The sequence below is a fragment of the Lissotriton helveticus genome, chromosome 3_1, assembly GCF_964261635.1.
Source record: "Lissotriton helveticus chromosome 3_1, aLisHel1.1, whole genome shotgun sequence".
NCBI classification, from domain to species: Eukaryota; Metazoa; Chordata; class Amphibia; order Caudata; family Salamandridae; genus Lissotriton; species Lissotriton helveticus.
In genome coordinates, this window is record NC_136061.1 from 85,933,301 (window position 1) to 85,947,946 (window position 14,646).

The 14,646-nt window shown below is 41.9% G+C and overlaps 1 protein-coding gene across 1 annotated transcript in view; it reads left to right on the forward strand.

Annotated features, from left to right (window-relative positions):
- Positions 1–14,646, forward strand: part of MARCHF4 (membrane associated ring-CH-type finger 4) — a 415,524-nt gene that overhangs the window by 258,129 nt on the left and 142,749 nt on the right. The window contains exon 2 of the mRNA XM_078683527.1: positions 8,173–8,334. Within this exon, the coding sequence (XP_078539653.1) occupies positions 8,173–8,334 (162 nt within the window). The remainder of the gene's footprint in view (positions 1–8,172; positions 8,335–14,646) is intronic.

Here is a 14,646-nt window from a genome sequence, read left to right on the forward strand (position 1 = left end):
ATTGTTTCCAGTTAAGATGTAATACATTGTTTCTAGTTAAGATGCAATACATTGTTTCCAGTTAAGATGTAATACATTGTTTCTAGTTAAGATGCAATACATTGTTTCCAGTTAAGATGCAATACATTGTTTCCAGTTAAGATGTAATACATTGTTTCTAGTTAAGATGCAATACATTGTTTCCAGTTAAGATGTAATACATTGTTTCCAGTTAAGATGTAATACATTGTTTCTAGTTAAGATGCAATACATTGTTTCCAGTTAAGATGTAATACACTGTTTCCAGTTGAGCTGCAGCATCAACAACCTATGTCAACTTTTCACAGAAATTGTTAAATGCGAACTTCAGTGAACAATCATTTTCATGACTAATTGGAAGACTCTAATGGCTCTATCCACGAGCACTCTAAACTCAATTTCCAGGATAAGGACTGTTTGACAACTTTTATGTTTAAGTGTAATATGTACATTCCATCTGCTAATAGGGGTGTTACAGCAAACCTGCCAAAACCAACATGGCCTAAACTTTCTGTCTACCCCAAAAGGAAGAATTGGACACGTCCGTATGCCTGATGGGCATTTACATAATCAACATATAAAACCTGCTTTAGTGTCGGGGAGGAATGGCCTTCCTTATATGAGAACTAGGTGGTCACCCATGGCAGCAAGTTAAGCAGGGCGCAAAATCTGAAGAAAAAGACACAAACTAAACAAGCATTGGGAAAGCCAAAAGGTCTCCCCGTTAATATGCAGGTGTAGTGGTAGCTGCTGACTATGCCGACAGTTGTTTGTTTGCAATACGTTATGTGAAAAAGCTTTTGAAGAATGCTGACCTATTGTAATACTGACTCTAGTGTGTAACTGTAAGTTGTTATTGGATATTGAGAAAGGAGTACGTTTTCATGGATGCGTAGCATACAAAATTAAAAATGCCAATTCTGCATTAGCATGGTATTAAGAGCAGATTTTTTTTTGTTTAATACAATACCTTGATTTCATAGTGTTAGAGATCTATCTTTTTCTGAAACACATTGTGAACAGCATATACAATAGTTTTAATTCATATTATAGTTTTATACATTTCTGAACTTGTGGGAGGAGATGTGACTTAAAGGCAGGGCTGTTGATAATGTAGCATGGGTAGCCAGGTTCGAAATCAAACAACTCAACATTCTGTGCAAATCATAAACATATAACATAACATAGTCTGCACTATTAAACACCTGCACAAAACGTGATTTTGGCAGTGCTCAAGCAAATGTTAGTTAAATATGACCGGCTAGGTATTAACAAGTGTAACACACATTCACGGGGTTTGCACCCAAGTAACAACTGCATTGCTATCTGATAAAGTTTTGAGTAACAACATGTTAAATTAATTAGAAAGCAAATGATGGATCTGATGGTAGTTTACCAATGGAGTTGCTTTCCTCAGACATTCTCAGTTACAGGCACCAAAAGAAATGAGCACATATCCCCAGTCCTAAAATCTCTTAAATGGTTGCCCTTCGAAGTTCGAATTAAGTTAAAGATTGCTGTTTGGGTGCATAAAGCCCTTCACTTCAAAACTCCCAGTTACCTAGCGCAAAAGCTTGAATTATCCTGTGGTGGTAGAGCCTCAAGAAGCGCTAGCACTTTCCTATTGAAACCACTCATCCTTAACAAAAAGAGAACTTGTCACCGAGCCTTCCCTGGCGCTGCCTCGAAGATATGGAACTCTCTTCCACCGGAAGTACGCAAACTCTCCTCAACGACTGCGTTCAAACTGAAGCCAAAAGAATCCTAATGAATAAATTCTTACCTTAATTGGGATAGGCTCACCTGCTCGAAGTCATTGACCCTACAACCACTCTACATACTGCTCGTCTTTACAGGATAGTGTGCCACCCTTCACAGCCCACTATATACATATGTATTGTACTACTCTCTGTGACTTTATTGTCCTGTAATTAGGCAATCTTTCTCGTTTCTTATTTTTACTGGTTGTCGTTATTGCATTCATGTCCTTCCTTCTACCCTGATATCCTTCGGGATCTTGTTCGCGCTATATAAAATTTCATAAATAAATGGCTATTAAAACAAAATGTCCCTCTGCTCTAGTGAAGTTTCTCAACAAATGAGGTTACTTTACTGCCTGATTGTCCTGGATTGTATACCACTTGTAGCTCTTCCGACATTTGAATTTCTCAGCTCAGTGCTGAAGCTTCAGACACAAAGGTGCCCGACAATAACACAAGCATTGCTACCATTTGACAACATGTGTGCTTCTCTGACACTTCAGCTTACACACAGTGCTTTATGGCTTAGGTTGTGAAATAGCAGTGCTATACTAGTACCATTAACAAATGATTTGAGGAGCGTTCTCTGTGGGTGCCTGTAATTACATTGAGGAGCACTGTACAACAATTTAAGAAACTCAATTTAAAAGCAAAACTGTTTGTTGTTAGGTAGCAGTGTTTTGCTAAATGTAAATCAATACAAAATAAATACGTCCCTAATACAAAACATTGTTTAACTGAATTCTGTATTGTAACCCTGGTGGATTCCTTTATTAAAGAGAGGTGTTTTTCTCTATCTCTTATGAGCAAATGCTGTAAAAGCAACGTCAGAGACTGGCTAGAATAAGATTAACAAGAATAAATAAACCAGATGACGTATAAAAGCGATGTGCCCAAGACCACGCATTCTTATCTAATGAAAAAGCCATTAAAAGAACTGTGATATCCCCCACTCCATGGGGAGAGCAATCTGCATTCCTCTTTCCTATAAATGCTTTCACTTTGAAGTCAGCCGAAAGCAAAGTAAACGCCAGGCTCCCTTGAAGGCACATATTGACATTTGACCTTTGTCTCTGAATGCACAGCAAATGTGACAAGATAAGAACAGGATTTACAGGCCTGTTTACAGAAAGGGAGCTCTTGGAAGGATACTGGTGAATAAGGTTTTGGCATCAGGAGGGATGAAGTGAACCTGGCTAGCCAAGCCAGGAAGTGGAATGCAAGAACATGGGAAATTCAAACCACAAAGCCATTGGAAGGAACAGACAGAATGCATTCCCAAGTCAACTTTCAGAAACTCCCCAAGTTGTCTTTCCCTTAGGCTGCGACCTAAAAATGAGTTTGAAGAAAATCAGGGATGCCAATTGCATGCCTAACCTATGTCGGCATTCACTGACAGGTAGTCTTGGGCGAATTACTGAGGTCAGAATTTGAAATGTTTTAAAAAGACTCTGTATAAGGAGAAAACCTGTACTAGTTCATGTCCAACATCTACCTTAAGCTCAACATAGCCAAATTATAATTATTGTTATTTACCAAGAACAAGCAAGAAATAGTACAATCCAGACTGAATGACATGAATCGTGAAGCTTCTTAGCCAGTGGCAAATCACTTGGATTCACCTCCATCCTCAAGGAACACATTGCCAGGACAACAATGATAGCCTAATGTTATCTCTCCCTCTCCTGAAGAAATCAGAGCCATTCTTCCAAAAAGAACTTTAGAACTGCTATGAAAGCTCTTGCATTATCATATCTGGTTGCTGTAAAATCCCAACTCCATGGCCTCCTAGACTCTACAGTGGCACCCACTAAGGGCATTTCACATACGGCAGCACATATAATCGATAGCATGAAGAAATATGATCACTTCACCTCCTCACCCTAGTTCTCTTGCCAGCCTACACCATTTTCAAAAACAGCTGCATCATTTACCAAGCCTGCACCCCCATCTATCTGGCAGACCAGCTCCCTCTCTGTGGGCTCTCAACACACTAGACAGAAGATGTAGCCAGGGACAGGCATAGCATTGTTTGCAAGGCAAACATAAACTCAGATATCCCTCTGCGAGCCTGTGTTCACTGCCCTATTATAGCAGAATGGCTGTCTCGTCGTAAGCATTGCAGCAGGCAGAGAAGGGGCAGCGGTGTCACAGACTGCGCTAGTGTCGTTGCTGCAGGGGGGCTGCGTGTGGAGAGCGCAGCCAAGCACAGATGCATTTTACATGTCGACAGCACATTATTTCCATGCCCCCACGCAATCTGCTCAAACACCCAAAATTAATGTACCAAGACCCATTTAGAAAGCTTAATTTCTGATTTTGTCCTTGTTCAGGAGCAAGCTAAGATCTGTGACAGAGTTTGTAGAGGAATACTTTCTGAATAAGCAGTATGGACTCTGGAAAAAATTGATGAGTCCTTAAAATGTCTAAATATTTCAAGAGATGGCCAAATCAGCCCCAAAAAGTCCAGAGTCATGCCAAATTTTTCATTATATTTACATTATATAAATGTGAATACAAAGAAGGCCAGAGTTCGAGCTGTCGGTGATGAACAATTCTCACATTTCTACAGGATGTTTTTAATCATTGGGAGAATCCACAAGATTAATATTGTCCACCACAGTGATGTTAAGGGCCTGATATGGAGATCGGGGAAGGGTTACCCCTTCACAAATGTGACGGATATCCCGTGTGCCGTATTATAAAGTGCATTATATCCAGTGGCACTTGTAATACAGCAGACGGAATATTGATCACTTTTGTGATGGAGTAACCTGTCCACTGAACTCTAAATAGGGACCTTGGTGTGGTAATGGAAATCTCCAATTTCTGGAATTAGCTCTCAGTCTAAATAGCTTTCCCATGACCTCTCACCATCAAGCCCTGAATGGGTGGGTGGCAGAATGGATGGATGGCAGAGTGGGTGGATGAATGAATGAGTGGATGGATGGTGGCGTGGATGGATGGATGATTTATGGAAGGCAGAGTGGATGAATGGATGGATGGCAAAGTGGATGGATGGAGGAATGGATGGCAGAGTGGGTGGATGGATAATGGAATAGGTGGATGGATAGTAGAGTGGAAGGATGGCAAATTGCGTGGACGAACGGCCGAGGGAATTAATGGATGAATGACAGAGTGGATGGATGAGTGGATAGATGGAAGGATGGGTGGCAGAGTACGTGGATGGATAGCAGAGTTGATGGAAGGCAGAGTAGATGAATGGTTAGACAGAACAATGGATGGCAGAATGGATGGATGTCTGAAATAGGGAAAGTTTGAATGATGGCTGAAAGAATTAATGGATGACAGAATGTAAAGATGAAATAATGGATATCAGCGGGTGTATGGTAGGATGAAAGCATGAATGGATAGATGATTGGATGGAATAGAAAAGGGAGCTCCTATAGGGTGTGTTGGGTTCACCTGTTTTGCTTGCTTGGTGCCATCAGAGGTTTATTTCAAAGTGGGGGTTATTTTCATTTTGTGGCTAGTCCCTTGATTTTTACTTTTTACTGGCTGAGAGTCTGGTGCTCACTCTATACTTCACGAATCTATCCTGAGGGTAGGAGAAGCAGACACTTGCACAGTTACAGTGTAAGTTCTAATATTTTATGTTGTGCAATAATAATTGGTGATATTGACACAGCAGAAGGTTGGTCAGGAGAATGGGTGAGCATTTTATACCACTTCTATTACAGGTTTTGTGGTTGGTTTAGTAAGAAGCTTCAGGTGGGGGTCAGGTAGCCTGAAATAATAGTGATCAACAACACTTATGTATAGCCCCAATTGTAAATAGGGAACAAGCACTGTGGTTGCGCTTCACATTATCAGCACTTCCTGTATTTTACGTATTGCACAAGTTTTCATCTGAGGCGTGAGGCGTGCCTGGTAAATACCTCAACTAAATCATTTACCGCCTGGAGGATTTTGTAACAGCTACAACACCTTATGTCAGGACAATACCTAAACCAACCATCTGCCCCAGCATGGATTCACTGTTGAGACAAAGATCCCCATTAGGTTTGTGGTACATTAGAAGCACGCTAATTCATGAATCGAGTCATGAATTAGCGTGCTTCTAATGTATCATTAGTTGCATCCCCGATGGGCACTTCGCTGTAGGTTTCTTGTTTAAGAACTCCACATGACTCAATAAAGTTGTTAAGTCCTATTTATTCTTTTGTATGAAAATCTTTTTTTCATGAAATTCTCTTTTTTTCCATTCCATTTAATTTTCCACTCTAATATTTAGCATAGACATTGCTGCTTATTTGCATCAATGCATTTCGGGCAATGTAAAAGCCCTTCCACAGGGAGCATCACTGTCAATTCAAAACAAGACATATATGGACATGAGTAGTACCGCTATCATGTCGTATATCAAAAAAACGTATCACTGTATACATAGAAAACAGTGCCGTTGTGTGTCACTCGTGTGCATTGTCATACCAGCAATAGTGCTCTCGAAGTGTGTTTGTGCTACGTATGTGCCCCGGTGGAAAAACGAGTGCAAGAAAAATGTGTACGCGGCGTGACTTACATGTCAAAAACAACGTTGCGTCGGTCTTCCGAAATCTGTAAAACTCTCTCGATTCGTCAGGTGGTTCACTGTAGGTAGGAGAAGTGGTCCAAGATCTCACTGACCTGATGAACCTACCACCACAGTCTAGATGCTAGATGTGCAAAGTATTTTTCGGGTAGCAAACGGACCGGGCCATTTGCGACTAGAAAAATGCTTTTTCTAATGTATAAAATGCAAAATGTGATTTGGTAACTTTGGTATCGATTCACAATTTGCGCCTCTGTATTTCGAAGGGGCGTGCTTTGGGAGTCCCTTCCAAATACAGAATCAGTATTGTATGCATTACTGTTTTGCAACCAGAATTCCGGTCGCAAAGCAGTAATACTTTACCACCATTTTAAAAGTGGTGGCAACAATTTTGCAAATGGGCAGGGGTTACTAGTTGTGACATATGTCTTAAAGTCAGAGTCTATGTGTGAGAGCAGCATATAGGTTAAAAACCCATTACATGCTCATGACGTGCTGAGCTCGTCATGAGTCACAGTGAAGCTGTGCTCATGACGAGCTGAGCTCGTCATAATGGCCGCGGCCGCCCCACGCGCTGTTAATTCCCGCCTGTGCGGGAGAATTAATCAGTGGGCGGTTCTGTGACGAGCCCAGCTCGTCACGAGCACAGCTCCACAGTGAGTCATGACGAGCTGAGCTCTTCACGAGCACAGCGGCGCCGCGGACCCTCACCCCTTACCCCCGCACCATGGGGGAATTACCCCTACAGCGAAGGGGTTAAAGGAGTAGCACAGCTCAGGTCAGCAGATGAAATATTTGATGGTGGACCAACTTCCCCCCTCCCCACCAGAAACAGATTAACAAAGGACCTAGTTTGGATTCTATTACTAAAGATGCTAAAGTTAACCAACCATCTGAGTGCTTCATGCCATGCCTTTTAAGGTTGCCCATACTATGCATAACCAATGGTTTTAAGGTTGCCCATGCTATGTATAACCAATGGTTTTAAGGTTGCCCATACTATGGTTTACCAGTGGTTTTAAGGTTGCCCATGCTATGTATAACCAATGGTTTTATGGTTGCCCATGCTATGTATAACCAATGGTTTTAAGGTTGCCCATACTATGTATAACCAATGGTTTTAAGGTTGCCCATACTATGGATGACCAGTGGTTTTAAGTTTGCCCATACTATGTATAACCAATGGTTTTAAGGTTGCCCATACTATGTATAACCAATGGTTTTAAGGTTGCCCATACTATGTATAACCAATGGTTTTAAGGTTGCTCATACTATGTATAACCAATGGTTTTAAGGTTGCCCATACTATGGATGACCAGCGGTTTTAAGTTTGCCCATACTATGTATAACCAATGGTTTCAAGGTTGCCCTTACTATGGATGACCAATGGTTTCAAGGTTGCCCATACTATGTATAACCAATGGTTTCAAGGTTGCCCTTACTATGGATGACCAATGGTTTCAAGGTTGCCCATACTATGTATAACCAATGGTTTTAAGGTTGCCCATGCTATGTATGACCAATGGTTTTAAGGTTGCCAATACTGTCGATGACCAGTGGTTTTAAGGTTGCCCATACTATGAATGAGCAACGGTTTAAAGGTTGTCCATACTATGGATGATCAACGGTTATAATGGTTGCCAGTACTATGGATGGCCAACAGCTTATGGTTGCCATGCCGACCCCATTCATTTCCAGGTGCCAATCACTCCATAATCCATTGTACGTGAGGTCAGCCTCAGTAACAAAGGTTGATTGCTGATAATGCCAGACTTGCTCAATTCTCAATGGTTTTGGATGAGTGGTGGAACTAATCCCTTAAAAATCCTTTTTTGTGTTCAGGGGGAGTTGCTGAGTCCTTGCCGATGTGACGGGTCTGTGAAGTGCTCACACCAGCCGTGCCTGATTCGGTGGATCAGTGAGAGGGGTTCTTGGAGCTGTGAACTGTGCTACTACAAATACCACGTCATCGCCATAAGCACAAAGAACCCTCTTCAGGTAAAGGTACAAAACAATTAAAACATTTATCTGTGTTATTTGTCTGTTCGTTCTGTGGATTCTGTCATTGCCCGTGTTATGATAATTTAGGGCCCGATGTAGGTAAATTAGATTTACCGATTCATAAATACCGAATTTTACCGATTCGGTATTCATGAATCGGTAAATCTAATGTAGGTAATTTTTCGGTAAAAAATACCGAATCGGTAGGATTCGGTATTTACCGATTCTGTAATTACAGAATCGGTATTTGTCATTGATTCCAATGGGCCTTGAAGCCCATAGGATTCAATGGCAAATACCGATTCGGTAATTACAGAATCGGTAAAATTACCGAATTGCCAAGGGGGACAGGGTGTCACTTTGACACCCTGTTGCACCCCTGTTTGTGGCTTGTGTGCCATGTGACACACATGTATGTGTGCCATGTGACACACATGTATGTGTGTCACATGGCACAGGTGTACATGCACAGATGTGCATGTACACTAGAATTCATTATTTACCATGCAATTGTATTACATGGTAAATAACAAATCGGTAATGGCCTGTGGCACTGTTTTCTGTGCCACCTACATCTGTATTTACCGATTCGGTAAATTTACCGATTCTGTATATTTTGAGGCCCCTACATCTCCATTAGCAAATACCGGTCGGTAACGGCCGAAATCGGCCGTTAGCGACCGGTATTTGCCGACCTACATCTGGCCCCTGATCTCTATTGCATGCTATGTGGTAATACTTCAGGGATATAGGAAGAATTTGTAACATGTTCTCACTCAATGATGGTCATTGAAGGCCACTCCAAGTCAGATTTTCAGTGTGACCAATAAATGTGAAAATGACCCCCATTAAGATCAATTTATTTACTGTATCTCATGAATATTAATTGTGAGAATCCTGAATGTGCGACTGAATGTGAACTTCGGCATTTCATGTAAGGCATGTCTTGTTCGGGGGTTAAGCTGGTGACAATTCCTCACATTATTTCTAGAGATTTTCCTGAAACGAGAGAGAAAATAGTATGTACGTTTGTGTACAGATTTACCACGTGCTAAAGACGCCAGTGTGAGATCTATGGAAAGAAATTTGTTTGCATCCCCATTTACATATTGAGCGCATTTTTGTCCATTCTGGTGGTTGGGATCTGCTAAAATGGGACACTTTTGCCAAAGACAATAAAAGACTTAAGACAGATAGAAAGGCAAGATTTAAGATTGTAAGTTTAGTCTTGCGCTGCAATAGGGCATCTTTATTTTCCCTTCATCAAAGAAACCTTGCATCGGTGTGAATGTTGTGGTGGATTTAGGTCCATAGAGGAATGTCCTGGTTGGAGCTGGTTGTTTCACCATAATATCCAGAAAAGAATATTGTGGGGCAAAATATAAAGACATAAATATTCAGAATAAAAATTCAATATATAGGTATGTATAGGTTTACTATACATAATTTCTTACCTATATGCCTTGAAAAAAAAGATATATGTATGTATATGTGTGTGTGTGTATTTATCTTCAAGGTATGTTAATGGCATTAAGAATGTTAAATCTATACTTATCTAGATGCACTTACCTTCACAATGTTTTGGTCCTCGATACTTAGGCCACAACATTTTGGTCTCATAACGTTATATTTGCCTGGGAGATTTCAGCTTACCTGGTGATACTGCTTCTAGCCTATCAAATTAGCCTTGAATGAATATTTCATGATTCACATCTTATTGTTTCTTGTAAGAATGTGTTTGCCTGCTCTGGCCCAGGAATGTATGACATTACATCGCATACATTCACAACGCAGTATTTTACATCGCTTTCATTACACCGCAAGTCATTACAACGACTTGCACTGGAGGGCGCTGAACTTGGGAATAGTATGATTAAGTATTATAACTCCAGCCTACGTAACAGTAGGGAAGGTGCTTGAATAGTAAATCATACTATTCTTTAGTTTAGAGCGCCATCCAGCACAAGACGTTGTAACGACTTGCGATGTAATGCCCGCGATGTAAACATACTGTGGTGTAACAACCGCATTGTAAAGTACGTTCTCCCTGGTCCGGAGTTCTGTCATTCTGTTTAGTATAGTATATTATAAATTATTATCAATGGCAGTCAGTGAACCTGTAAAGACTACAATGTGAATACATTGCCCCATTAAACCATTCAATCACGCTTGGCAGATTTGGTCCCAAAATATACCCGGTAACAAGCATGTTATGCTAAGATAATACATGCTTATACAAACAAATGCTTGGTATTACTGTCTGGATCTTTTCCCTGATAGTTTCCCTGAAGACTCCCTGAATCCCTTCTTGGATTCATTGAGTCCAGATTGGCATTTCTACAATTCTATAGGCTGCTTGTCCTTACTTTTGCTACTAGTTGAGAATCATAATTCAGGGGTTCTGTTTAGTATCTCCAATTTATCCGCTTCAATGCGGCGCACATTTTCCCGCTGTGCGGACGAATCCACGTGTGTGCAAATCAGACGGCCCCCGGCCGTCTGATACACACGCCCACCGTTACTTCGGACGACGCATGGAAGTGGGTAACGTCGACTGCCATTTATTTGTTTTGTGGGAGACAATGCCAGACTACAAAGACTGTGGAATGGCTTACAATATTATTGATAGACGATTGCGTGACTTTGTCTCCAAAGGGTTTCATGGCATTCCCATTGCATTAATGGAAACATTTGACATTCATCAACAGATGTACATCTGTTAACAAACATTTTCTACATAACACACATAGATCGTAAATCTGCTTATCGTTCTTCCTAAAAAAATTACCACAGGAACTTACTTTAGAGGATGAGGTCATTTCCTCTTTTCAAATTCTTTAGGAGGCCAACTGTGGCATGTTTTTGTTAAGCAGGGGCGCAATTCCAAATGGCCATTGTACACGTAATTGACTGGTGTGGCCACCAGCAGTGTCAAGAGATGTTCTGAAGTGTTTAAAAGAGATAGTTTACTTTCTCACCGACAATGGAGTGCAATTGGTTTCTTGAGAAATGGAGGATTTTTTGAAGCACAGTGGTATCAAGCCTAAGGCAATGCTCTTCGTGTCATCCTGAAATGAATGGATTGGTTGAAAGACTCAACAACAGAGAGCAGAATGGGATGAGAAATACAGAGAAAGGGGTAAAGAAATAGAATGGTTGTCTCTGCTTATAATTGTAGGCTTGTTCCACATTATGTGCTGCAGGTTAGGTAACCCAATCTAAGGGTATGTCAAGGGAAGTTACATAGGGTGAGAGAATTTGTGTGACAAGATGAGTAATGCTGTAAGGAGAGCAGAAATAGGTTTAGGGTTTATATGAGGTGACAGTGGAAGAATGATTAAGAGATAAACTACTGAGAATGAAATCATTATTTTCCTGAACCAACTATGGCTAATTGTTTTTAATTATGATAAGGTATGTAATTTACAGAGGGTGAGGGTTGTGAAGAGGGTGAAAGATGTGCTAGAAGATTGTGGGGGTTTTAGCGAAGGGAGAAAAGTGCGTGGGTGTATTGTGACAAATGGATGTTCAAAATGCAATATGGAAAAGAAGTGCGTCTCCCAGATAAGTTATTGACTGCATTTTCTTACTTTTTCTTTTTGCAGAATGGCTGTGAGAGTGTGGAGGGGTGGGGGGGGGGGTCTCTTTGAGGGCAGAGTTTTTGAGCTTAGAGATATGGCACGTGGAATCTTGCATTAATAGAGTGACTTTAATATGGATTGTTGAGAAGTATGTGCCATGTCTGTGTTGATTCAGTCCCTGCAGAATTCATGATTTGTCAGTTGACTTCAGCCTGTTTGCCTACACCACTCAGTTGGGGGATACCTGTGTAACTTTTAAATGTAATAACACTTTCCGTGCTCATAACGAGTCCAGCTCGTCATGCTGCACATTGGTCATGTGGTCATGACGAGCTGGACTCGTCATGCTGCCGCAGTGCCTTCCACGCGTGGCGAATTCCCCGCCTGTGCGGGCATTCTATAGGAGTGGGCGGAGTCATGACGAGTCCAGCTCGTCATGAGCACAGCTCCACTGTGCAGCATGACGAGCTGAACTCGTCATGAGTACCGTGGCGCCGCGTGCGCCCCCTCACCCCCGCACCACGGGGGAATTAGCCCCGCGTGGAAGGGGTTAAGTCCTCAGTGAGGGGCATATTTAGTAAAAAGCATGTAGCCCAGCACAGCAAGCCGCCATGCTGCGCTGCCCTGCGCGTTAGGTAAAGGGCAGTAATGCACCATATTTAACATTATACAGTGCACCCCTGTCTTTTCACCAAAGGCAAGGATTTTTGCGTTATAAGCACGATTGGGTTTGTGCAGGAAAGGACACCTTCCTGCACAAAAACAATCCAGAGAGGCCGCAAAATTTGTTTCTTGACAATTATTTGAAAACACTTCTAAATCCGATGATAATTCAATTGATCTCGTCTTGCCTAAATATCTTATTCACAATTTGCAACTGGTCCACAACTCAGCTGCTCAGCTCTTTTGGCAATTGCCTGTGATTCCCAAATCTCTTAGTACCTTGCACATCTTCACTGGCTTCTCATCGGGAAGACATGTTTATTCAAGGCCATGGGCTTTTTTGCCACTGGGCCGTCTTTGGTTCCGATCACAAATATCTTCACCTGAAACTAATCCTCTATCAGCCATCCCAGGCTGTTCTCTCTTCATCTCAGTTGTTAAAGCACATTCCTGAGATTTATAAAACTCAGACAGGCGGCCGATCTTTATTTCCATGTACCTGAGGCCTACAATGTAAATGTAAATGTGTGTATACTTGTAAAGCGCACTATCACCTGAAAGGTATCTTGGCGCTGTATACCGATGTGGAACCCTTCCTGGCTTTCCCTGTGAGATGCCCCCTTACTGGGCACCTCCAAGGTGAGGCCAGGCATCCTAGCGCTTTCGGGGCCCTTGTGGAGATTAAGCAAGCTATTGCCCAGAGTTGCAGAGTGGGACCCATGGTTAGAGTAGGCACCTAGGCGATAATTATCGAGTCCGTGGACATTGAGCCCAAGACCCTGCCGTGTCGGGAATTGAACGCTGGTCCCGGTCCAGACCTCTGCCTCAGGGTCTGCCGCTCTAATCGGTGAGCCACACTTCTCACTTCTCCCCTATAATCCCCTTCCACCCTCACTGTTGAATCACTTACTCTTTCAAAAGCATCTAAAACATTTCTGCTCTCTGCATCTTAGTTCCCTTGATCTGCTTAAATTGAAGTTTTTTTCTGTTTTTCCAGGACACCCTTTTGGGTACGAATTTTGGTCTGTAAACATATATTATTATCATATCATCTCAACAAAAAAGGCTACCACGAATGCTGCCGCATTTAACTTATAGAAGAGTATTCACCAGCCATCAATTTCAGGACAAATGCATTCACAACACCAATCCTGTCCGCAATCAATTTAATATATTATACAGCCAACCTGATAAATAACCCTGCTCCAAAGCTGGGACTTTGTGCCAGCATGTTATAAGGCACAAATTAACCTAACCAGGGGAGGTGGGGATCTGGATCCTGGGACAATGTGCATGTTAATCATATCAGTAAATTGCTTTCTGTAAATCTGTCAGTCCCATGAATCCTATTTCCACTTTATTGGACTTGAGAATGGTTTATAAACCCAATCTCGATGAGGAATAGATTCTGTCTGCTGTGCCAGTACTTTCTACTTTTCCTTTCAATAATCAAGCTTTAAGGAACACGGCAGACTCAGGCGCAGTGTATCCACTGTGTGCATTAACTAAATCAACCTTTCCTTATTCTCTGCTTTCTATTATCTCTTCATTAAAAAGATTCTAATATTTAAACTTTGACTCAATTATATACCCATAATCTCCTTTCATTTTAATGATGGCGCTCCTTCGTAATGGGTGTAGGGAAACAGAGACCATTGCAAGCATCTTAGGGGAGATTTGCGTGCAAGAAGTCACAATGAGGCAGATTTACGTTGCCTGACGAATCTCTGCAAATCGGCAGAGATGCGCCAGGAAAGATACGGCACGCAAGTTCATCCTTGGCCACCCCTGATGCGCCGCATTTACAATGCGACGCACCATGGGGCAGGAATGAACAGATGCGTGTCGCATCTTGGGTGTAAAGTTGGCGCAGTGCTGAAGTTGTGTTGCGTTCGGCACGCAACTCCAGCACTTTTCCAACTTGCCCTATCTTTAACATGGTGCGTCAAGCCTTACGCCTGCTTCAAGCAGGCGCAGGGTTTTAACGCATCAGCGTTGGGAAAGTGACTCAGTGAAATCTTGTAGATTTCACTGAGTCACATTTCAGGGGCGTTCCTGCGACGGAACGCCC